At 37.5% G+C, this 26999-nt stretch overlaps 1 protein-coding gene across 4 annotated transcripts in view; it reads left to right on the forward strand.

The window, feature by feature from the left end:
- TASP1 (taspase 1) overlaps positions 1 to 26999 on the forward strand; it is a 277276-nt gene that overhangs the window by 118988 nt on the left and 131289 nt on the right. For 3 of the 4 annotated variants that reach the window (XM_059406523.1, XM_059406522.1, XM_059406524.1), the window contains exon 10: positions 5006 to 5084. In XM_059406523.1, the coding sequence (XP_059262506.1) occupies positions 5006 to 5084 (79 nt within the window). The remainder of the gene's footprint in view (positions 1 to 5005; positions 5085 to 26999) is intronic. The other variant, XR_009405434.1, reaches the window with a different exon arrangement.

The following is a 26999-nucleotide window of genomic DNA, read 5'->3' on the forward strand; positions in this document are numbered from 1 at the left end:
GACCTTAGCAGAAAAGCTTTCAGTTTTTCTCCATTGAGAATGATATTTGCAGTGGGTTTTCCATAGATGGCTTTGATGATATTGAGGTATGTGCCCTCTATCCCTACACTTTGAAGAGTTTTGATCAGGAAGGGATGCTGTACTTTGTCAAATGCTTTTTCAGCATCTATTGAGAGTATCATATGGTTCTGGTTCTTTCTTTTATTGATGTGTTGTATCACATTGAGTGATTTGCGGATGTTGAACCAACCTTGCAGCCCTGGAATAAATCCCACTTGGTCGTGGTGAATAATCCTTTTAATGTACTGTTGAATCCTATTGGCTAGTATTTTGTTGAGTATTTTCGCATCCATTTGATCTAGTAAGCTTTCTGAGCATAAGCCAATTTGGTACATTACTTATGAGCTTAAGAAATATTTGTTGAGTGAACTAATGATTCCTGGAGTCTGTTAAAGTAGTTGCAAGCATTATGCTTAAGCTCAGTACTTAGATCTCATGTTACATGTAGAGCACTTCTTGGCATTCTTTGTATGTATGCCTTGTCTCTCACATTTGAAAAAGAGTAGTTATCACAGTTGTTTTGGACATGGTGGTTAATGAATGCTTGGAATAGAGTGATCTGATTCATGGAGGATGTCTTTGGAAATCTCCAAGTGATATTCCCTGATCTGCCCTGATCTGCTCTTAAAATCCCATGGGGGGATGGGTAGGGAACAATAATTAATTTTGTGCTACTCTTTGCCTACTGTACAGGGGGATTTATGGGGAATGATTACTCAACATGTGTACAATGCTTTGAACTCATTATAAAAAGCCTTTGTCTGGTCATGGTGTTTTTCCACATTATGAATCCCTGTGTATTTGTCAAGTTTGGAATAAGAACCAAGCTTGGCCTATCAGATTTGGATGCCTGGGTGGAGAAAGAGAGAGAAAAGCCTGCATAGTTTCCTTCGTTGCCTTGCAATTCCCATGACTTTCTCACTGTTTTTTGTTTTTTTGGTTAGCAGAATAGCCAACAGCAGAACCAAGGATAGTTCTGGTCTATGTTAGGAGGATATTACATTGAACAATCTTGAGGCCATTCTGCCACTACACATGGGACTGTCCTAGAAAAAGAAATACTTCTGTAAAAATTAAACATATTGATTTGCCCCAATTAGCTAGTGTATGAAGACATAGTTTGTGAGAGATGAAAATCAGGAAAGGGTGTGGTGGGTAAGGGTAAAGTTACTTACCAGGAAAATGCATTTGCTTAATTGGATTATATTGCTTGGATAGAGGAGCTGTAATAAGCCTGGAAATATGAAAGCATCAGTTGACAGTAGGAAACCATTCTCCTTGACGATCAAGAGGGAAGGAAATAAAATATACAAAGTGTTGAAAAAAAAGACTTAAAAATATGCTAGAAATAGATGCTTTTAAATACATTTTAAGTGTACAGTGAACTCTTTCAAAGTCTTAGCATATTAATTACCCTGCTCTAGACATATGATAACTGTTCATATGGTGACGTGGCAATTTGAATTACAATTTATTTACTTGGCTTACCAACAATAGTTAGAATTTACAACTGGGACACAAAAAAGGAATGATTACATCCCACTCTCAACTCAGCCCCACACAAATACGCAGTTGAGTTTAGTGATTAAGAGTGTGAATTTTGGATTCAGATAAACCTTTATTCTAATCTCACCTCTCCCTTATTGTAAACAAATTGTTCAACGTCTTTTTTTCTTTTTTTTTGAAGATTTTATTTATTTATTTGACAGACAGAGATCACAAGTAGGCAGAGAGGCAGGCAGAGAGAGAGGAGGAAGCTGGCTCCCTGCTGAGCAGAGAGCCCAATGCGGGACTTGATCCCAGGACCCTGGGATCATGACCTGAGCCAAAGACAGAGGCTTTAACCCACTGAGCCACCCAGGCACCCCTGTTCAACATCTTTAAGCTCCACTTTCCACAACTGTAAAATGGGTAAAGTTACCTTACGAAGTTCTAGAAGATTAAATGACATATTTAAATTGCTTGCCATAGTCCCTCATAATATAGCTATATATTAGCTAGAACTGTCTCTTGCTATGTACAGTAAGTGTGTTCATTCATGTGATCTACAGAAACATTATAAGGTGGGGGTTTTTGTTATGCTCATTTTATAAAGGAAAAGAAGTTCCAAAAAAGACTAAATAATAATAATAATGATATTTATATGATCTATTTTTACTGAATGTTAATACCTTTGTTAAATGTTGAGGAAGTTTTACTACTAAAAAGAAGAAAGCTTATTTTTATTTTTTAAAGCCCTGCTTAAGATTGTTATTATTATTATTTTTTTAAGATTTGTTTGTTCATTTTAGAGAGAGCTGGTGGGGATGGTGCAGAAGGGGAGAGAGAGAGAGAGAGAAGCAGACTGTTGGCTGAGCATGGAGCCTGACGTGGGACACAGTCACAATCCTGAGATCATGACCAGAGCCAAAATCAAGAGTTGGATACTTAGCCACCTGTGCCATCTAAGTGCCCCAAGCTTGTGATATTTTATCCAAAGAAGTGTTAAGAGCGGGACAGTCTCTGGTTCTTTCTTTTATCTGACCTATCACTGTATCAGCTCAACTGGTTTCAGAAGTTTAAGATGGAAGACAACTTTAGATCATGAAATTGTGGTGAAGTGGCATAAGGGGAATTCGCTTAGAGAGAAGAAACAAAGAGTAGGAGTAAGTCTTCTTCTTCTTCTTTTTTTTTTTTCCTTAAAAAAGGGACCCCTGTAGGTTCTGAAGAGGTGTCCTTATGGCCTTATTTGCTATTTTTGGGTCCAGGCTCCTGGTCAAGATAACTGTGGTGAATGGCAAGGATAGTGGGTTTTCAGTGAAGGCAATAACCAGGTTTTCAGTGAAGGAAGAGTAGGCCCTTCCTCTCAGGTGGCTTATTCTCTGAGGCTTTGGCTCACCTAGGAACTGTCCCAGGTAATACCAGTTGAATGGCTTATTCCACAAGTTTGCCAGTTTGGTTCTGCAATCCATGTGCAGAATCCCTTCCATAGGGCTTTCAGTTCCCACTCTGACCCAACAATCTTGTGTATTTTAGAAGCATGGTGTTTTCAAAGGCAATAATATATTTTCTACTCTTTGCCAAATTGGCAATGTTGTATTGAATTCTTTGTTCTACTTGTAAGGCTATTGCCGGTGACAACTGAGGGTGGCAACTGTGGGTCACATGAGCATGGGAGACTTCATCTCCAATTATCTTGGACATTGGATTATTTCTCAAGGAGAGTGATTAAGGGCGTAGGGTGTGTATGTGTGCATCTCAAAGTCTTGAGGAACAGTTCACAAATCTAGTATTCTCTTGAGTGAGAAAAGAGTAATCAGGGCACTCAGATAGCTGTTTTAAAAAATTTAGAGGACTTAAGCAGGGAAGGTAAAGTAATTCCAGAGAGTAGAACCAGGATTAGCGGATGAAAGTTATGATAAAGTGGTTGTTCATTAAAGCAATCTAAGGAAGAACTTTAAGCCAAAGGTAAGTGTCCAAAAGGGGAATGTGTTCCCTCACGAAGTATCAAGGTTCTTGGTATGAGAAGTGCCTGGGATATTTCATGAAAATTCCTGTTCTGGATAGAATATTAAAGCAAATGAGTTCTGAAGTCCTTATTAGAAAAAAAAAAGGAATATTGTAGAAAGCTGGTCTGTCTGGTTACCATTCCCATCTTAGCTTCTTTCCCCACTCCTTAAAAGTGATCTCTTTGAAAAGAATAGTTACTATTTTATGGGAGTATTTTTTCTTTCATTAGTCAGAAGTCATACTGAAAACTCCATGTATTGTGGCTTGTCGTCGTCGTCTTTTTTTCACTCAATAATATTTTTGGAGTTTTTATTAGTTTCTAAAAATCTTTTTGAAAAAGTTGCATTCTTTATTTTGAACTCTCTGCAATGAATACTGCATATTGCTGGGCAAATGTTTAACCATTTCTTTACTGATGGACATCTGTGCTTTCAATTTTCCATTCTTTACCAAACTTGTGGTGGTGCATATTCTTGAGCAGACTTCCTTGTATTCTCTATGCTGGCTACCAAAGGGGTTTTCTTCTTCTGCTTCTAACTAAAAACTGGAAAAGTTACCAGTTTCATTTCCCCTCCCATAGGCAGAAAGTCATTGTGGATATTGAAGAGATGAATCCAGACATTCTGGGTGGCATTATTAAAAACAAAATAAGGATGATTGTTATATTCTTTTATAAAACCACAGTAATTTGTGTTATTGGTGGTTTCAGGCATATAAATCTGTTCTACTGCCTCATAAAATAATTAACTTGAATTGATCTTTTTGGCTCCTTTCTTTATATCTGGGGAATCTAGATTCTTCAGATATAAAATGTAGTTCACAGTGGTGAACATATATTGGGCCCTTTGGTAGTAACTGTTTGCAGTTTCTGCTGTGCCACTTTAAGGGAGGCATGGCAGAAGCCCTCCTAAACGGGGTTTTTTAGAGTATGCCAGGAGGACCACCTGCATCCTAGCCCCCCTGCGGCCCTGTTTAATAATACCAATTCCATGGGCAGCCTCCAGACCACTGAATCAGAATATCTGGGAACCACGTTCCTATCACCAAACTTCTCAAGCAAGTTGACATATACCTAGTTTGAGAGCCACTATTTTAAGGCAACCACATGATTTCAAGGAGCCAGAAGAGAGGAATTTGTCTGAACTGGCTGACAAACTATAATTGGGAAAAGGTTGTTCAAGGAAAAAAACTATTACTGATGAGAGTCTAAAAACTTTCTTTTGCCCTTTTCTGAAAAATTTTAGATTAATACAGTAATTGAAGATACAGTTTAAAATAGTATTAGAACCATTGTTTGGGCAGGTCTTACACAGTCTCGGGTATTATTTCCCAGTTGATATGCATCATTATTAAACCAGGCTTTATTAGATGGGTATAATTTTGTCTTTTTTTGAAAGCAAGTAATTACACATAATATTTCTGAAATACATTGTGTACCTATTTTCTCTTTTCCTAGGCTGCTCTTTATGGATGTGGCTGCTGGGCTGAAAATACTGGAGCTCATAATCCCTACTCTACAGCTGTGAGTACCTCAGGTATTTGCTGCTTTCATGACCATTTTTCATAACTGCTACATTGTAGGTCATTTAATGATTGAAAAGAATATTTTTGTGTAAACATATAGCATGTGCTAAGGCACTGCCTAGACTAGAGCATTTATGCGTGAAAGACCTTTGATATGTGGGAGCTTTTAAGGATTGTTTCACAATGTAAGTATCCCAATGTAAACGTTTTGCTAACATTTCATTACAACTCTGGAGTTAACTATAAGTTACATTTTTAATGTTTTGTTTTTTTTTCTCTAGAGATTTAGGATAGTGCCAATTTAGATCACAAAAGATATAAAAGCAACAAGGTATTTCAAAAATTAGGTAATCTCTTGAATAAAATGTTGGGACAGAAAATATAAGATGTATTTCAAAATGTTTGTGTGTGTATGTGTGTGTGTGTGTGTGTATGTATATATATATGTGTTTATATGTATATATATATGTATTTATATGTATATATATATGTATTTATATTTAAACATTTTATTTATTTGAGAGAGAGAGTTCCATAAGCAGGGGAGGGGCGGAGGGAGAAGGAGAAGCAGACTGAACTACACAGAGAGCCTTGATCCCAGGACCCCAAGATCATGACCTGAGCCGAAGTCAGATGCTTAACCAACTGAGCCACCCAGGCTCTTCAAATTGTATATTTTATGACATCTACTCCTCTAGCTACACTTTTAATTAAATACAGGTCCTCTTTTTGTATCTGTGTTAGAAGTTGTTATCATTCATCCTTTTTGATGGCTGAGTAATATTCCATTGTAGATACGTACCACATCTTCTTTATCCATTCATCTGATGAAGGGCATCTCGGCTCCTTCCACAGTTTGGCTGTTGCGGACATTGCTGCCATTTGCATTGACATGGATGGAACTGGAGGGGATTATGCTAAGTAAAATAAGTCCAGCATAGAAAGACAGTTATCATACAGTTTAACTCATATATAGAACTTAAGGAATAGAGCAGAGGACCACAGGGGAAGAGAAGGGGACAAACCATGAGAGACTCTGGACTCTGGGAAATAAACTGAGTGTTACAGAAAGGAGGCTGGGTGAGGGGATGGGGTAACCAGGTGATGGGTATTAAGGAAGGTATGTGTTTGGATAAGCACTGGGTGTTATCCGTAACTAATGAATCATTGAACACTACAACAAAAACTTATGATGTACTATATTCTGGCTAATGGAACATAATAAAAAAATAAAAAATAAAAAAATCACATTACTACTTAAAAAATCATTATCATTTAGAAATTCCGTGTGTGTGTGTGTGTGTTGGGAGCAGTTAATGGGCAGGATGGTTATCTAGATCCAGGTTTTCTGTGCTTGTGCCAGGTGTACTTGAAGCCTTTTCTCTCAATGTAGTGATATGAGTGGTTGACCAAGTGGTTCATCCCCTTTGCTGTGTTGTCTCTCAAGTTACAGACTTAGGACTTTCTCCTTCATGTCATCAGGCTTTATCAGGAGAATAGATATGGCTGCCTTTCCTTCCTTTCTTCAGTTGCTTGACACTTTGGCTTCTGTATGACTCTGCTAACAAACCACCCAATCCAACCCAGCCCTTTTTTCCTGCTTACTTTTGACTCTCAGATCTCTTATACAGGTGCCTCTCTCCTTTTTATTGTAGCATAGATCCTAAAACTCTCTTGGTTTGTCCTGTTCTTCTGACCTGCTCCATCCTGGCCCTCTTCACAGACTCTTCCCATTGCTACCAACCCCAGGGTTGGGCCTCTTGTGCCTTTTCTTAGTTTCACTTTATGTTTTCTCTTGGTGATTTGGTGTTATTACTGTTCTCGTGATTTTAGCAGTTGTTTTTTACAGTATTTGCTTCCATGTCTATCTCCTCTGGACTTTTCTCTGGAAGGCCACATGAATTTTTTCTGACTTTCTGTTTGACATATCCCTCTGGGTGTCATCTGTGCATATCAGATTCAACAGGCTCAGTGAAATACCTTATTCATTATTCCCACCCTTTGCCATGAGATTTCTCCTGTGTTCTCTCTCTTTTGTTGCCATCACTATCCTATTCTTTGCTCAGACTTGACCTCTTGGTACCATTTTCATATTTGTTGCTTCTGTCCATTTCCTTGCATCAGTGGAAAAATAATTGTGGACCACTGGCCTATAAGGTGAAGTCTCCAAACACAAATTAATGTTAAACTTTAACCATACTAATTGTAATTGGCAAAAAATTGATTTTCATTCTTTCAGTTTTGAAGAGATGAGCATAATATAATATGAGTTTTTTAAAAGATTTTATTTCTTTATTAATTGAGAGAGAGAGTGTGTGTGTGAGCAAATGTGGGGGGGGAGCAGAGGGAGAGGGATAAGCAGACTCCATACTGAGCTTGGAGTCAGACACAAGGCTCGTTCACATGACCCTGAGAACACAACCTGAGCCAGGATCAAGAGTCAGATGCTTAACCGACTGAGCCATCCAGTTGCTCCAATATGAGCTAATTTTTAGTTTAATATTGGTGGCACATGGAAATCTCTGTGCATGATATTTAGGAATTAGCTTTTGCACATAATTAAGTTTATGGTTTTATGTCTATAGACAGTTGTGGTATTTGAAAAAACTGAAGTCTAAAATAGATAATTCATTGTTTCATTTTTATTTTCCCAAAGTAGTATTAGTATCATATGTTGTATTGACTTAATTTTTGGTCAGTGTGTTACTCAGTGAGTTGGTTTGTCATCGTTAAGTGTTACTCTCATGTCTAGACATTTGGAAGCCTGGATTCTCGTTTAAGCTAAAATCCTGAAAGCTACCTGTCACTTCAGAAAAGAAATTTGATCTCTTTGGGATTTTCTACCTCTCTCCTTTTTAAAATTGGTGATGTAGAAGCTGGAATAGGATCACATTTCATTGATTTGATTATGTTAAGAGTGCAGTGGGTGGGTAAAGCTAAAATTATAAAATTAAGGTCTTTTTCCCTTCCCCTTGCATATTACCTCCTTTGCACATCTTGCATCAACTGAAGATAATTTCACATGACTAAAGATAAATTCAGGTTTCTAGTTCATGACATCCAGTGCAGTTTTTAAACTTGGATTCCTAGTTTGTTATGTTATATTCTTCTGATGTTTAAGGACTAACCATCATCATCCCCCATACCCTGAGGATAATAGAGCAAATCTCCAGTTCCTTCGTCCCTGGGACTTTGTATGATTGGTTCACCCTTGTTTCTCCTGGGGCTGTTGCTGTGAGATTGACAACAGAAACACATGGCAGAGTTGGGTGACCAAGTCAGAAGAAAGGTGGTGCAAGGAATTTTGCAATTGTTTGGTCAAAATAAAAAAGACTGGTGCCTTAGGCTGTTGCAGAAAATTTAGAGACCTGGCCTACATTTTAGGTTTATAGTTCTTGGAAGGTAGTAATTGAAAGATGGAGGGAAGATAGTTATGGTCAGGGTAGGGCTCTCCCAAGGCCAGACAGGCAATTTGACCATTAGCCTCAGGGATAAACTCCAGCATCTTGTTCTCATCACTGGGTGGGGAGGAATGAGTGGGGAGTGGGAAAGAGAGTAGTGTGGCAGGAGCGGGCTGTGCAAACTCTGACTAATGTTCTGGCATTTGTCTAGCTAGGAAGGTAGCAGAGTATATACCTGGGTTCTTGTGCAGACTCTTTCACTCACTGGCTGTGACCTTGGCAAGGGTTATTTGTAAAGCAAGAATATCTACCTTAATATCTGTGAGTACTGAATGAGTTGACATATGGAAGGCAGTTAGCATACTTCTTGGCTCAGAGTAGTCCTTCAGTAATTAATGGTGTGTCATTGAATCTAAGTCACCGTCTTTTATAAGCTACACCATTATTTTTAAAAAATTGGTTGATTCATATTTTTTTATTGTGGTAAGAATACAACATAAAATCTTTTCTTAAATTTTTCACTGTAAAACACAGTATTTTTAACTTTAGATGCAAATCATACAACAGATCCCTTGAACTTTATTCATCTTGCATTACTGAAACTTTATGTGTTTTTGTTTGTTTGTTTGTTTTTTAGAGAGGGAGAGGGGGTGGGCAGAGGGAGAAAGAGAGAATTTTCCAGCATGGAGTCTGATGTGGTGCTCAATCTCACAACCCTGAGATCATGACTTGAGCCAAACTCAAGAGTTGGACATTTAACTGACTGAGGCACCCAGGTGCCCTAAAATTTTATGAATTTTTTAATATCAACTCCCTATTTCTCCCTTCTCCCAGCTCCTGGAAATCACCATTCTACTTTTTGCTTCTATGAGTTTGACTCTTTTAAGTTCCTCACGTAAATGGAATTATGCAGTATCTGTCCTTCTGTGACTGGCTTACTTTACTTTGCATAGTATCTTTGAGGATTATCCATGTTGTATATGGAGGGATTTCCTCTTTTAAGGCTGAATAACATTCTGTTGTACATGTATACCACATTTTCTTTATCCATTTATCTGTTGGTTAGCATTTAGGTGATATCTACATCTCGGCTATTATGAATAATGATGCAGTGAACATGGAGGTACTGATATCTCATCAAGATCCTGATTTCAATTCTTTTGGATAGATACCCAGAAGTAGAATTGTTAGATCATATAATAGTCCTATTTTTAATTTTTTGAGGAACCTGCATACTGTTGCTCGTAGCAGCTGTACCATTTTACAATACCATGAACAGTGTACAAGGCTGTGAATATCTTCACAGCTTCACCAGCCTTTTTATCTTTTATCCTTTCAATACTAGCCATTGTAATGGGTATGAGGTGATGTCTCATTGTGATTGGAGAAATGTCCATTCAAGTCCTTTGCTGATGTATTAATCTTACTATTTGATTTTTTGCTATTGAGTTGTAGTTGTAGGAGTTTCTCATGTCTTTTGGATGTTAACTCCTTATCAGATATATGGTTTGTAAACATATTCTCCCATTCTTTTTTTTTTTTAATTAATAATTAATTTATTTATTTGACACAGAGAGAGAGAGATCACAACTAGACAGAGAGGCAGGCAGAGAGAGAGGGGGAAGCAGGCTCCCTGCTGAGCTGAGAGCCCAATGTGGGACTCAATTCCAGGACTCTGAGATCATGACCTGTGCCGAAGGCAGAGGCTTAACCCACTGAGCCACCCAGGCACCCCCATATTCTCCCATTCTATAGGCTGCTTTTTCATTTTTTGATTATTTCTTGTGCAGAAACTTTTTAGTTTGATATAGTCCTACTTACCTATTTTTGCTTTTGTTGCCTCTATATTTAGTATCTTATCCAGGACTAAAATATACCAATATGATACATATACTAAGGGGGATAAAGACTGCCAGTCATAGTAGGACACACTTTTTTCTCATCTCTCTTTACACATGGTTGTTACTTTACAAGAAAATATAGAATTTATACAATTCCTCCAACAAGAAACATTTGCTGCACTAATAACAATGTCATGTACCATTGCTATTTCCATGCCTTCTTATGCTCATACTTACTTTTTGTTTCAATTCTGCAATATACTGTAATATTTTTTGAATACATGGTAAGTGACAACTCAGCTCAAAACTTGTAGTTCCAGCATGGTGCACAACTCCACTGAAGGGTTGACAACAGGATCAGCTTACTTCCTTCTAGAGGCAGTGCTCACTATGTCACAGCTGCAGCTTGGAGAGCAGCCATGGGAGGATGCCATCAATTATAATGTGTGGACTGATTTCAGAACATTTTGAACATAGAAAAAAATATACTTTAGAATTGATGAACTTTAATAAAAACTTTTCTTATTCTCAGTTGTGTGTGTATGTGTGTGTGTGTGAAAATAACTATTTAGGCTTTCTTAAGCAGTGGCATAAGCTCTTGAGAAAAGGGGATCTGTGGGTATGTTTGTGTTTCCTGAGTGCTTGGCATAGGGCCTTGCACTTAGTGCTTACTAGACAAATTAAAATTAAGACAAATGATGATTATTATAATCATCAATGTTGCCAAGAGACTGGAACTTAATTATTCCAATTACTAAAAAGATAGGATAATTATGTAATGTGATAGAGGTGCTAGTTATTGCTACAGTGGCAATCATATTATAATATATGAATGTATCAAATTAACATGTTGTAAACCTTAAATTACATAGTGTTATATGTCAAATATTTTTCACTAAATGCATATGTGAGTCTTCCCTCTTCTGGAAGGATCGATGTCATTTCAAAAAAGATTATTCATCATGGAATTTCTTTAAATAGTACTTTAAGATTTGATTCAATTTGCCAAAGTCAGAATCACACATAATTTTTCAGTAACATGTCAGATGCATAATGTCAGATGCATCTGTGGTCTTTCTCTGGCTATGGAAAGGAAGAACAGATTGAGGATTAGAAGATCAGAAGGAGGAAAAAAGAAGGAGATTAAGTTTATGCTCTGCTTGACCTTAGCATTGGTATGCCTTTCCTTGTCTGTGCAGTATATTTTTTTCTTAAAGAGAAATAGTGAGTCCAGGGGTTAGATGGCAGCTGAGTGGAGTTCAGGAGACACAGGCTTCAATCCTCCTTCCTTAAAGTGTTTTAGCATGAAGAAAGCTCTGTTACTTGGTTTCTGGTATGTGACCCAGTGATTTCTGATTTTGTAGGTTCTTTGATTTTCTAGGGTTTGACTCTAGGTAGTTCTAGAACCCTGAGGGTGGTGACGATATGGCAATGTCTTGCCAGGAGTAGGTTCAAAGGCTGGGGTGATAAAAAATGCAAAAAATGAGACCGGGCTTTGCCTAAATATTTGTGAGTCAGTGATTCTGAGCTGGCACTCTTCCTCTGGGGCTGGGAATTAATGTTACCCTTCCTTGGCTCTTCAGCCTAACGCAGCAGTCCTTCCTCTGCCCTTCTGTAGGAGATTGTCTCTTAAGTCTGTGCTGCAAAACTCCTCCCCAGGGACCTTTGTCAGAGGTTTAAAGCAGCCTTCCTCACAAGAGTAGAGTTACATAATGCAGAAGCCAGTGGCTGACCATTGCTGAGACATCCACATGTACTATATGGTCATCATTCTCTGGGGGCCCAGAAAGGGTGGAGAGGCAGGTAGGAATCCATGCTTTTGCCTCCTCTTTAAGACTAGCCATGATTTCTCTTTAGTATTCTTTGTATGTCGTAAGCATTCTTTGTGGCTTAGCCTCCTGATTAATGTCCTGAATAAAACCCCTGTTTTACTCAGGACTCTGTGTTTAGGTCACCTTGGAGTTCAGCCTCTCTTCCCACTCTTACCTGTTTTTGATCAGCCTTTCAAGGTGAAACATCAAGGAGTTGTCTCTACCTAAATTTCAGTATTTTTTCTCAGTTCTCTCCTCTCCTCTATTTTTTACATCAGTCAGGCCTTCCCTCTACTACCACCACCTCACCAATCTGTTCTTGTCCAGATAAACAATCACCTCCAAAATCCAGTGGTCATCTTTTAATCCCATAAGCAGCACTTAACACAGTTATTTGAATGGCTTACTCCTCTTGGAAATACTGTACCAACAAGAGTTGGTGGTCTAACCTGTCAAATCATGTCATACTTCTTCTTTGAACTGTCCAGTCACTAACCTTCTTACTCAGAGGAAAAGCCAAAGTCCTTACGAAGGGCCTCTGAGACCTTATATATGGTGTTGCCCACTTTCTTCTCAGACTTCAACTTTTGGTTTTCTTTCTTTGCTCATTCAGTTCTAGCTACATTGGCTGCTTTACTGTACTTTAAATATGCCATGTATATTACCCCGTTAGGACCTTTACACGAGTTCCTTCCTTTTCTGTTATCTCTCTGCCCTCAGTAGCTGAAGCTGCTGCTTCCCCCTTTATAAACTCTTTATTCAGATGGTTTACCTTCTTACTGAGATCTTTCCTCACCACCCTATTTAAACATGTAAATTTTCTCAGCCAACATTCTCCTTCCATGTTGTATTTTTTTTCTCATAGTGTATATCATTATCTAATTTTTAAAAAGATTTTATTTATTTATTTGACAGAGATTACACGAAGGCAGAGAGGCAGGCAGAGAGAGGGAGTAGCAGGCTCCCCATGGAACAGAGAGCCCAATGTGGGGCTCGATCCCAGAACCCTGAGATCATGACCTGACCCGAAGGCAGAGGCTTAACCCATTGAACCACTCAGGTGCCCCTATCATTATCTAATTTTATATGTCACCTATTTATTTTATCTTTATTTTCAACCCTGCTTTACTCCAAAACTCCATGAAGACTGGGATTTTCATCAGTTTTCTTCACGGATATGTGGATGGTGCTTATCTGAAGCCCCCAATGATGTTTGTTGAATGAATTGAATATGAACAAATAAATACAATGGGGTAGTGTCTTAGCTTGTGCTACTGTAACAAAATACCATAGACTGTGTGGTTTAAACAATCGGCATTTATTTCTCACAGCTCTAGAGGCTGGGAAGTCTAAGATCATAGTGCCAGCAGATTCGCTTCCTGGTGAGGGTACTCTTTTTGGCTTGCAGACAACTGCCTTTTTGCTATACCCTCATATAGTAGAAGGAGGGAAATAGGGAGAGAGGGAAGGAGAGAAAGAGAGAAGGAGAGAGAGATGGAGGCTCTTGTGCTGTCCTCATGACTTCATCTAACCCTAATTACCTCTCCCCAAATACCATCACACAGAAGATAAGGGCTCCAACATATAAATTTGTTGGGGGTAGGGTGGAGCACAAAGCATTAGTCCATAACAGGTGAAGTGTGCTGGGTCAAGGGCTGAGAGGAGGTTAAGGGAAGTGTTGAGAGTGGTTATTCTGGTGAGAATGGAAGATGCTTAAGTAGCGGGGTGAGTGCAAGGTGTGTGGAGTTTAATTTAGAGTCCCTAGATGGCCTTGACTTAGTATTTAAATTTTCTTTTGTATGAAATGGGGATCTTTTTGATTAGGGACCCACTCATACATTTGGAAGATAAATCTTTCATCTCTGAGGTTGTTCTGGAATGATTAACAGTGATTTAGACAGTGGGAGGCAAAACTGGTCAATAAGTTAAATACCTTGCTGTTCTACTGAGTTGGAATCCAGACTCTTCAGCCTGCTCTGCTTCCTTTATCTGCCTTATTAGGCAGTGCTACTGTTGCATAATTTGTTTCACTTAAGAAGAATCTTCAGGGGCTCAGGGTAATGAACAGATACTTAAGCTGAAATAATTTGGTTTGTAAGATGTAGGGTTGGGAATCATGCCATGAGAAATCTTTTTTTGTGAATTGTAACTTCTGGATGTGAGCATAGATAAAACCTTAACATTTGTAAACATCATCATCTTAAAAGCACTTGATTCCTTGGATTGTTTCATTGGCGGTGATGGGGGAAAGAAATATTGTTCCTTTATAGATAACAGAGTATTTAAACTACCAGCACATTTCTAAGAACTAAAGTAATTATCTGGGATGGGAATTCTATTCTGAGACTGTTCCTTATTCTGATTACATCACTTCATATCAGATGAACTATTAATATATTATTTCCTGCTTTTTACATAAGTCACTGATGGTTCAAAATAAAGTGGAATTCTCAATTTTGCTAGGTCATTTCCCGGGAAACCAGTTTAGTATGACAGCTTTGGTTATCATGAATCTTAGAGGTTTAAAATGAGTGCCTTTTTTCCTAATTGTGAAAACACATGCTTATTGAAAAAAATTTGGAAAATGAAACTGATAATTTTGCCATCCTGTTGTAAGCAATATTAATACTTTTGGTAGATTTCTGGTAGATAAAACAAAAATGGCAAAACTGTTCAGCTTGTGTTATGGTTTGTTTATTTAATATTGTATAATAAACAATGTGTCATTAAATATTCTTTGAAAAATAATTTTAAGGAATATGAATGATGTCTTTTCATGCATGCATGAGTGCAGGTATTTTGCTCTTATGTAAGATGACTTGTAATTGCTCTATTGTTATAAAACTGTACCTATTTTAGAGGCTCTTATCCTGTGCTATAGTCTGGGAATGGTGAAAGAGAAGTCATGATGTTCCGTGTCCTATAAGGGCATGGAATCTATGGCCATATTTGATTGTGTAGGAAAGTTTCCTATTGCCAGTACAGAAATATGGTGATATATTGGATATACTAAAGGCTTGCTAGTGCTGGATGGGGTTCTGCTGCATCCATTCACCTAAGGAGTGTGTACTGCAGTGCCCCCCAGAGGGTCACTGGCAGGCACCTTGGTGCACCTGATGCCTTGACTGTTCAGCTGCCATTAGTACATCCTTCTTCCCTCAAATCCCAACCAAACCAGTTGCCTTTAAGTTTAGCATATACTCACTGAAATGTTTCCAGCACCCTAGAAGAGCTCAGAACATCATGAAGAATAGTAAATCTTTCTTTGAACAAGATTATTTAGAGTTGGGTTATAGTGGATCACATGAACTCCAAGATGTTCTTTTGATGTTCGTACTTTCTCAAATCTTTCTTCCTCCTTTCTTTCTTTCTTTCTTTCTTTCTTTCTTTCTTTCTCTCTCTCTCTCTCTCTCTCTCTTTCCCTCCCTCCCTCCTTCCTTTCTTGCCAAATACTTATTTTGCATTGCTTTGTTGTTGTTTTGTGAAAGAACAGACTTCTAATTTTAAAACAGAAGGTGAAGAAATGGTAGAAACAGAAGCATAAGATCAAGTGATGGGTTAAAATGTCAGTGCTGTGATCCTTAATGTAATTCTCCCTTTGATTGTTTTCACTTGAAAGAATGCCTTTTCTTTCCTATTGTCGACTACTACCTGCTGTCAGTTCGAGAGGGTGTAAGTGGAGCAACTTGTCAAAGGCTTTCTAAGCTCCCTTCATATGGTTCACAGAAACAGAGCTGGATTTTCATTTCTTCTTTCATTCAACAGGAGTCTCTTTCATGTTTGAAAATTGAAAACGCGTGTTTTTCAGTGTGGAGCGAGGATGTGTGTGCCCTCTGGCACACCTGTTTCTAATTTCCTGACTTGAAAGCATAACCCATCAAAAGGAGCAGAAAAACAATTTCTTTCTGACACGCTGCTTCGTGCTCCTTATTGGACTGAAGGCCTTCGTGGCTTTGCCATCTTAGTTCCCTCTGTAGAAGGCTCTTGTTAGAGGCAGAGTTCACTCAATACAGGCAGTGCCTTTTATCGAACAGAGCCATTTTTGGTATTATTTTGTTGTGGTGGTGGTGGTTCTTTTCAGCTCAGGAAATTTACTTGAAATAAGATTTATTTAAAAAACACAAAAAGGTCTTTAAAAATCTCGAATATTAAACATAGCTGGGCAGTGTATGTTGGAACGATATGTGTAAGCTGATCAGCGAACCGATTGGCTAGGAATAGGGTTTGGTTGAGCATACGACTGTTTAAATTCCAGAGCGCTGTTTAACATAAATCAAATATTTCCAACGCATTATTCAGATTTGTGTGTACTTTAAAGTCTTGCCAACTTGAATAACTGTGAGGCACAGTATGTTGACTTTGAGTTTTGTAAATTGATAATTTGTTGCTATGAAAGTTGTACATGGTATAACTCATCACTTTCTGAAGGTGCATAGTATGTCTGATGTTGGCAAGCTGTTATGAAAAAATGATGCCCAGGGAATTCAGGGCTTTAGCTTTCAGATGCTTGAAGTATGGGTCTTTGGTTCGTTGTAAGGTTTATCCTGGACATTTTCAGTGTAAGGTACTTGGTTCTTTAGACATCAACCTTGGCTTAGACTTTCTATTTCTGAGAGTTGTTTGGGATAATAATCTTAATGCTGTATCTTCAGAAATAGTCTCTCAGGCTATTTTTAAAAAACACCTACTCTCTTCACACTTTAGCATGTATGGAATCACCTGTTAAATGGCATAGTATGACCCAGTGGGTCTGGGAGGACCTGATATTCTGCATTTTTCACAAGTTCCCAGCTGATTCCAGGGCTGCTAGTCCACAGATCATACTTGAAGTAGTAAGGCAACATTTCGAGGGGCAGGGTAGTGCTGTCTCCCAGCTGTGCCTTGCCTATAACTCTCATCCCATACAATTTACCAGTCTCTTCCCATATTGTGTTTGGTGGATCAAAAGCTAAAGAGATCTGATGTATATCCTAGACCCTAGGTATCCCTGAGAATGTTAACAGTGGAACAAGTTAACTCACAGGTCAGGGTATCAGTGGATAAGGGGCCATTGAGATAGGATCAGTGTGCTGGCAGAAACGTTATTTATGTTTCCAGATTCTTCTGGGATGCGCCTAGCCCTAGCTGAGGTTCTTGCTGCAAACAGAGGTAACTGCTAACTCTAAAAGGTGCTCATAGGGGAGTCAGAAAGACATAATGCTGAATCAAATGTGTTCTATTTTTCCGTGGTGACTGGTTAATTTGGGCAAAGAGATTTACTGGCAAATCATATAGAAAAAGTAGAGATAATGTAAAATGTAGAAACAGCTTGCATATTTTTTTTAAAGATTTTTTTTTTTTTAAATTTATTTAGTCAGAGAGAGAGCGAGAGCGAGCACAGGCAGACAGTGGCAGGCAGAGTCAGAGGGAGAAGCAGGCTCCCCATGGAGCAAGGATCCCGATGTGGGACTCGATCCCAGGACGCCGGGATCATGACCTGAGCCGAAGGCAGCTGCCTAACCAACTGAGCCACCCAGGCGTCCCACAGCTTGCATTTTTATTAACTTGTTATTGAATACATGTCATGGTTCTCAATAGTGAATCACAGTATGATTGAGTCCAGTACAACACATTGCGACCAAAGGATACCTTATATTTTTATTTTCAGAATGTTTTGTTCATATCATGAAAAAGTATATTTATTTATGTGTTGTATTTGTCTTTTGGCTTTGATAAAAAAGATTTTAATAACCACTGGCTTGACGAAAGGATGGAGAGACATGTTAAAAAAGCTGAGTTAGATATTAAAGAATTAGAAACTTTATTAAAATTATACAGTGGTATTTTAGGTCTACATATACCCACATTGAATGTAAGAGCACGTTACATGCTGGAGGCAGTTTGGGGTGCAGGATATCGTGGGTTTGGGAATCAGACTTGGGTTTGAATTGTAATGGAAGGAGCAGGTTAGAAGGGTATGTCCACCAGTGCCAGGATCAGAACATCTTTTTATGGAAGAGAGACAAACAGATATGCTAATTATCATTAAGATTATCACTTTGTAATATTGCATCATCTGTTAGTTGGGACTCAGTGTTGTATGTATTATCATGCTAAGGAGTTCTGTTTACTCCCTTTCTTTCTCTCTCTTCTAGCCTTACATGACAATGTTTTCTGGTTCTTTATAATACCTTGGTAAATTGTGTGTTGTCATCTGTCATATTAGTCTTTATTTGCTAATGTTGGTGATGGAATGATAATCTGCTTGAATTCTGCTATGATGTGATGGTGTGTTCTCAGAAATATGAGAGTATTTGCCCAGTGTAGCTGAGATATGTAGTAAAATTCATGTCAGAGGACAATAAATATTTAAAATTTACTGAGCATTTGTTTCATTTGAGTCCTTCATTATCCTTAAAATTTAGATTTGCCTCCTTTACCTGTTAAGCTTTCATACTTATGCCAAAGTAAATTTAGTGGAATATAGAAGTATAATCTTCTCAGTTGAAATATTTTTCTTGTGTTTGTCATATACATCTTCACTTTTCCAATTTGTCTTACCTCCTTTGACTTTGCTTCACATCTTAGCAGCAGTTCCTTTTTGCAGCTTTTCACATCAGAATTATTTGTATCTGGGCACAGCCTTGGGTTTGTGGTATAGTTCTGGGCTTTCCTCACATGCAACTTTTGCATATTAAATCCTGCTCATGTCTTCAAGTTCATGAATATTTCTTAGCAACTCACTGTGCAAATTGCACAGGTAAGTTTTATTATGATCTACAAAATAAACTCTTGCTATAAAGTCCTACTGTCATCATTTACTTCATTTCTTTATAGCTGTCATTGCAACATAAACAAGTTAGCACAATTTCTTGAGAATGTTTCTCTCTTTCTGCTTCTGTTTAGAATCACTTCCCAGAAATCTGGTTCATCTTTTAGGATTGAGCTCAAATGTGTTTCTTCTCTTTTCTGCAGCCTCCCTCCTTCTCTCTCTTTCTTCTTTCTTCACTCATCCCTGCGGATTTATTCCCTCCATGGTCACTGGGGCCATGAGATAGCATTCATGTGACTTATATGGTTGTTCTTCATTACAAAATGAGGTGGCTCTATGATATCATTGATATTCAATAAATTATCTGTTGAATTGAATTCAGTAACCCTTTGCCTATTTGAAGCACTGTCATATAGTCTGATTGCCAAAATGACTTAGTTGTTGCACATTAGTAAACCACAGCCAGTGCTCCTGCCTATTCAAGAGCTTTATGTGTTCATGGTAGAGGCTCTGTTCTTTTGAAGAGAAGGGTGGTTTAATTTTAGTTTAGTCTTGATAAAATCTTTTACAGTTTTCCTGCCTTTCCATTACTGAAGTAATTAGTGTGCTTTGGGCTATAAGTGGCAAAAAAAAATCACAATTTGAACTTGTTTCAGTAGGAAGAAATGATATGATTTCACATACGAGGAAGTTCAGAGGTAGGAGGACTCCAGGGTTGGTTGGTTCAGGAGCTCCCCTGATGATACCAAGGACCTAGTTCTCCTCTGCTATTGTCATTGTTGACTTCTTCCTTAGGCTGATGGCAGAAAGGCTACTGCCTTGCCAGGAAAACCGATCACACAAAAATCTCTAGAAGGAGAGAAAACATATTTTCTTGATAGTTCTTTTCCAGGAATGAGGAACAGTTCCTTCAGAAGCTTCCTAGCAGACCTCTCCTCATATTCTGGTGATTGGCTAATGTTGGGTCACATGCCCATTTCTGAACTAATCACTGACAAAGGGAAATTACCCATAAACCTATCATGGGCACAGAATATGCCTATAGGGCATGTTTGTGACTGTGGGTTGGGGGGAGTAGAAAGCAGAGTAAAATCAGAATTCTGTTAGGAGAAGGAAATAGGTATATAGGTAACCACCACTATCCTACTAAACTAGGCACTTGCCATCATTTTGTGATGAGTAGTAAGGATGGTAATAATAGATATCATTGGTTGAACAATTGCTGTGGGCAGGTGCTATGCTAAATACTTTTTACCTAGTGATTCTAATTTTTAAATGAGAAATCAAGTTCAGAAAGATCAAACAGTACCTGAGTACCTAGAAAGTCTAAAGACTCTTCCCTTAATGACTAGAGAAATATGAAAAAGAAGAGGGACTGAGTTGGAATTTATTAAGCTATTATTCTACTTAAAATGTTATAGGTTAGGTATTTAAGGAGTTAAAAAATATATAGTTGTCATTTATATCTGTCCTTACCAAAGCCTTGTCTTTTGCCATTATTTTTGGCTAACACAGAGCTGGCTGTGGAAAATGGATGTTTTTGTTTTGAAAAATCAAATGCAGTAGATTAAAAAAAAAACACACCACCACAAAGTTTGTTTATATCTTCATTTCACTCAAATTGAATAGATGAAATGGGATCTGGCCTTTTTCATATTGTTTATGTTCTGCTTTGCTTCTTGGTTCTGGGGCAGAATTCCTGGTTCTTTTTGAATTTGTTTTCCTCTCAAGTATCATTTGCAACATTATTGTGTAAATTAATAAAGAGAAAGTATTTCTGTTCAGTGAGCATTGTAATTGTCCTAATATGACATAATACAAAGCTATTTTATTAGCATTATAAAATACCTTTTAAACATGTGTTCCCTTAACCTCAGTCTATTTTTTTTTTAAGTCTAGAGGGTGATTTACATAAGTAACCACTGTAATATTTAAAATGAAGGTGATTTACATAAGTAACCACTGTAATATTTAAAATGAAGGTTCATTTAAGGGTCTCACTCCTTTTCATCTCTTAATATAAGGGCAAAGTTAGATGCTTGATCTGTATTTCATTTATGTGTTATAAAAGGGCCTTTGTAAATAAAGTACATGGATAAAAATGACTAAAGTTGTTTTTGTTCAGTGAAACTGTTATATAAATGGCATTATTGTATGTGTGCAGGTGTGTGTGCACACCTGTACATGCCCACATGGACAGGGATTACACAGACGACTGAGGAGTGATGTTATATCCACTGATGGATAGCTTCTGACTTTTGTTTTAGCCATTATAATACTAAAACACATTAGGTGCTTAATTAGGTGAAGTTACTCAGTCTAAATCAGCCATCTGTAACTATTGGTTATCTATTGCTGTTTAATGAATCACCCCCAATCTTTGTGGTTTAGAAGAACAGCCCTTTTCTTATTTCTTATGGTTGTGTGTGTTGGCTGGTTCTTAAATGAACAGGTCTTTTGCCAGTACGCTTGGGGATTCTCACATGGCTGCATTCAGGTTGTGGCTTAACTAAATGTCCATGACAGCTTTCTTACATGGCTGGTGTGTTGGTGGGGGCAACCAGAAGGTTGGACTCAGCTGGTGTGCTGGAATGCCCTTTTTAAATTTTTTTTAAATGTTCAGTTAGCCACTCTGTAGTACATTATTAGTTTTTGATGCAGTGTTCAATGACTCATAAGTTATGTGTAACATCCAGGGCACATCACAACACGTGCCATGCTAGAATGCTTTGGACTTGCTTTCTTCTCATGTAGTATCAGGGCTTCTCCCTCTCTAATGTGGCCTCTCCAGCAAGGTAGCTGGACTTCTTACATGGTAGCTCAGGACTCTCAAAGCGCAAAAGTAAAAGTTGTCAATCTTCTTTAGGGCTTAGGGCTGGGACTAGCATCTGCTTGTTAAAGTGAATCACAGGGCCAATCCAGATTCAGTGTAGAAGAGGAACACATAAGGTCATGAATACTGGGCAGCTTGTTCATTGGGGGCCGTCTTTAGAGATTAGCTAACATAGTAACTGTTTCTTTTTTCTTTTCGGAATAACCATGTTCCCTTTGAGAATCTAAAAACTATGGATTCTCTCTCTAGAAACATTCACATGAACACAGTTATCTGCATAAATGCACACACAATTCTAGTAGAATTTCATGGGATTCATAGTCATGGATTGCTCAGCTTAAGTACCTCTGGTCTAACTCATAAAGTAGGAATTTACTAACTCCTAAGTTAGTGATTTAAATAGTAATTTTATTGTTATAAAATAGCTGAATGGAATTCTATGCTGTAAAATTATCCTATAAAAATTCTATTTAATAAAATTGTTTCATTTTCTTAGAATGACCATTGAGTTATTTCCTAGTTTTTTGTTTTTGTTTTGTTTTGTTTTGCTGTTCAAATAACATTGTACATGATGTTTGTATACTTGTCTGTTTCCTTAACACAAATTCCCAGAAATATACCTTATGATATACCAAAATATAATTAGTTACTTATGTTACTAATGTTCACTTTAAGCTGATGATAAAAGAGTAAGATATTTTATTTTTATGTTTTATAACTTACATATTCAGTAACACAAGTCTAAAACACTTAGTTCTTAATAAGAAACAAGATAGTATTATATCTATTCCTATCCTTTCCCAAACCTCTGCCTCTCCTCCCACTGACCTGAATTGTGTATCATTCACTTGCCTTGAAAACGAAAGTTTAATATATATGCATCCTAAACAATTTATTATTACTTGTTTTGTTTTATGTTTTTTTTTTTTTATTGAGCTATAGAAGCATGATATATATGGTATATAGTTCTCTGTGACTTGTTTCTTTAGGTAAATATTATGTTTCTATAGTATTTGTCCAGAAAGTTGCTTTATAACTCTAGTGCATTTATCTTAACATTTGTGTAATTCTCCATTGTGTTAACATAGCCCTGAATTCTATTATTTCTTCTGTATTTATTGGCTATCATTATTCTGAAAAGAAAAGCTTTTCTCATCATATACTTGGGTACCCAGAGTATGGTTTATACAGGAAAAGCAGAAAAGATGCTCAGGTCTTTTTATTTATACATCAATTTTCAAAATAATGAAATGATGCTCAGGTAATTTCCTAATATGCTCAATTAGGTCTTTTTTTTTTTTTTAAAGATTTTATTTATTTATTCATCAGAGAGAAAGCGAGCGAGATCGAGCACAGGCAGACAGAGTGGAAGGCAGAGTCAGAGGGAGAAGCAGGCTCCCTGCGGAGCAAGGAGCCCGATGTGGGAGTCGATCCCAGGACGCTGGGATCATGACCTGAGCCGAAGGCAGCTGCTCAACCAACTGAGCCACCCAGGCGTCCCTTTTTTTTTTTTTTTTAAAAAGATTTTATTTATTTATTTGAGAGAGAGACAGAGATAGCGAGAGTGAGAAGCAGGCTCCCACTGAGCAGGGAGCCTGATTTGGGGCTTGATCCCAGGACCCTGGGATCATGACTTGAGCTGAAGGCAGATGCTTAAGTGACTGAGCCACCTGGGTACCCCAATTAAGTCTTTATTTTATTGAATTTGTTTTTTAAATTTACATTTATTTATTTGTTCATATGTGAAATTATCAATTTGTAGATTTTTATATGTTTAATGTATTTCAGCCCATTGCATTCATTATTATTTTCCCTCCTGTATTTAGAAGCTCTGACATTTGAAAGAATTCTAAATACAGATCTGTACTTAGAAGTTATTAGTTATGTGCATTAGTTTAGGATTGTTATGTCTTCTGAATAAATCTGGATAAATTTTATCATTATAAAATATTTTCTTTTATCTCTAGATAATCCTCTTTGTTTCAGTTACTTAGTTTAACATTGACACAGTCACACCAGTTTTCTTAATGTTTGTCTGGGATATCATTTTCCACCATTTTACTTTCAACCTGTTTTGCTTTTTATATGAAATTATGTTTTTTTTAAACAAATGGGACCCCTCTCCTTTTAAAATTATTCCAGATTGATAATCTAAGCCTTTTACATGAAGAGTTTAGTCCATTTACATTTAATGTAATTACTAATATGATTAGACAAAATCATACCATCTAGTTTTTCATTATCTGTTCTTTCTTTTCTTTGTTCTTTCTGTTCTTTTCTTATTTTCCTTTGGATTGAACATTTTTTAGTAGTTCATTTTTTCCTTGTCTATTAATATTTGGTTCTATTTCAACATTTTTTTTTTTGTGGTTGCTCTGGAGTTTACAGTATGTATCATTGATTTACCATAGTCTACTTTAAAATATTTTACTTCACAAACAATGTAAGATTCTTTTAACAGGATAAATTCATTATTTCTTCTCTATCCTTCGAATTCTTGGCCTATATTTTAATGCTCATATTATGAACCTCACAATGTATATTATTATTTTTACTTTATTTGGTTTATTTTTCAAATTATTTTTACTTTAAGTGGTCCATTATCTTTAAGAATTAAAATATATTGTATTATTTGTTTCAGAAGTACAGATCTGTGATTCCTCAGTCTTACACAATACCCAGTACTCATCACAACACATATTCTCCCCAATTTTCATCACCCAACCACCCCATCCCCCTACCCACCTCCCCCTCCAGCAACCCTTAGTTTGTTTCATAAAATTAAGAGCCTCTTATGGTTTGTCTCCCTCTCTGGTTTCATCTTGTTTCATCTTTTTCTCTCTTCCCCTATGATCATCTGCCTTGCTTGTTAAATTCCGTATATGAGTGAGATCATATGATAATTGTCTTTTTCTGAGTGACTTTTTTTGCTTAGCATAATATTCTCTAGTTCCATCCACGTCATTGCAAAATGGCAAGATTTCAAATTTTTTGATGTGAATATTCCATTGTTTATATATTCCACATCATCTTTATCCGGTCATCTGTCAATGGACATCTGGGCTCTTTCCATAGTTTGACTGTTGTGGACATTGCTGCTATAAACATTGAGGTGCAGGTGTCCCTTTGGATCACTGCATTTGTATCTTTGGGGTAAATACCCAGCAGTGCAATTGCTTGGTTGTAGGGTATTTTACAGCTTTTTGAGGAACCTCCATACTGTTTTCCAGAGTGGATGTACCAACTTGCGTTCCCATCAGTGGTGTAGGAGGTTTCCCCTTTCTCTTCATCCTCATCAACACCTGTCATTTCCTGACATGTTAATCTTGGCCATTCTGACTGGTGTGAGATGGTATCTGGTTGTGGTTTTGATTTGTATTTCCCTGATGTGGAGTGATGTTGAGCACTTTTTCATGTTTCTGTTGGCCATTTGTATGTCTTTTTTGCAGAGAGGCCTGTTCATGTCTTCTGCCTCTTCCTTCCTTAGTTTCTTTCTTTCAACATATAAATAAATTATTTGCGTCAGGGGTACAGGTCTGTGAATCATCAGTCTTACACAATTTGCAGCACAAATTGCACCACAATTATGGACACTAGCACATACCCTCCCTAGTGTCCATAACCCAGGCACCCTATCCCTCCTCCTCCACCCCCCAGCAACCCTCGGTTTGTTTCTTGAGATTAAGAGTCTCTTGTGGTTTGTCTCCCTCCCTTGTCCCATCTTGTTTCATCCCCACCCCCTTCTTCCCATGATCCCCTCCCTGCCTCTCAAATTCCTCATATCAGAGAGATCATATGATAACTGTCTTTCTCTGATTAACTTATTTTGCTTAGTATAATACCCTTTAGTTCCATCCTATTTGCTGCAAATGGCAAGATTTCTGGGCTTTTTGATGGCTGCATAGTATTCCAGTGTGTGTGTGTGTGTGTGTGTGTGTGTGTGTGTGTACACACGTACACGACACATACATGGCATCTTTATCCATTCATCTGTTGATGGACATCTAGGTACTTTCCATAGTTTGGCGATTGTGGACATTACTGCTGTAAACATTGGGGTGCACGTGCCCCTTTGGATCACTACATTTGTATCTTTAAGGTAAATACCCAGTGGTGCAATTGCTGGGTCATAGGGTAGCTCTATTTTCAACTTTTTGAGGAACCTCCATACTGCTTTCCAGAGTGGCTGCACCAGCTTGCATTCCCACCAACAGTGTAGGAGGGTTCCCCTTTTTCTGCATCCTCACCAGCATCTGTCATTTCCTGACTTGTTAATTTTAGCCATTCTGACTGGTATGAGGTGGTATCTCACTGTGGTTTTGATTTGTATTTCCCTGATGCTGAGTGATGTTGAGAACTTTTTCATGTGTCTGTTGGCCATTTCTTTCTTCTGCCCATTTCTTGATTGGATTATTTGTTTTTTTGGGTGGTCTGTTATCTTTTAAAGAAATTCGCAAACAAATATATGCATGCACACATACTTAATAGCTTTTTAAAATTAAAAACAATTTTTATCCATCTAGCTCCTCTTTTTGATGTTCTTGCTCTTTATTCCTAATGCCAAGCTTCCTGTATTCTTTTTAACCCAAAGAATGCTTTTAGTATTTTTATAGTTCAGCTTTGCTGGTGATGAGTCTATCATCTTTATCTAACTGAAATGTCTTTATTTTCCCTTTATTTTTGAAGGTTATTTTCTCAGCACAGAGAATTCTATGTTGTCTGTTTTTTTTTTTTTTCCTTTTTTCTTTCTTCAGTTGTTTTTCTGTTGTCTTTTTCAGTTTCATTGTTTCTGGTGGGAAGTTGTCCCCTTGTGTGAAATACTTTTTTTTCTGTTTTTAATATTTTATCATTGGATTTCAGCAGTTTGACTATATGACCTAATGTGTGATATTGTTCATATTTATCTTTCTTAGGTTTTGCTGAGCTTCCCAGGTTATTGAGTTAATTTCACTTGTCAGGGTTGGAAAATTCTCAGCCATTGTATCTTCAGACATTTCTTCTGATTTGTCCTGTCTTCTACTTCTGGGATTGTCATTGTGTCCCTTTGGTATTCTCCTACAGATCTGGGGTGCTTTGTTCCATTTTTATATTTTTTTATTTTATTTTATTTTATTTTTTAATATAATTTTTTATTTTTTATAAACATATATTTTTATCCCCAGGGGTACAGGTCTGTGAATCACCAGGTTTACACACTTCACAGCACTCACCAAAACACATACCCTCCCCAATGTCAATAATACCACCCCCTTCTCCCAAACCCCTTCCCCCCAGCAACCCTCAGTTTGT

The sequence above is a fragment of the Mustela nigripes genome, chromosome 7 (genome assembly GCF_022355385.1).
Source record: "Mustela nigripes isolate SB6536 chromosome 7, MUSNIG.SB6536, whole genome shotgun sequence".
NCBI classification, from domain to species: Eukaryota; Metazoa; Chordata; class Mammalia; order Carnivora; family Mustelidae; genus Mustela; species Mustela nigripes.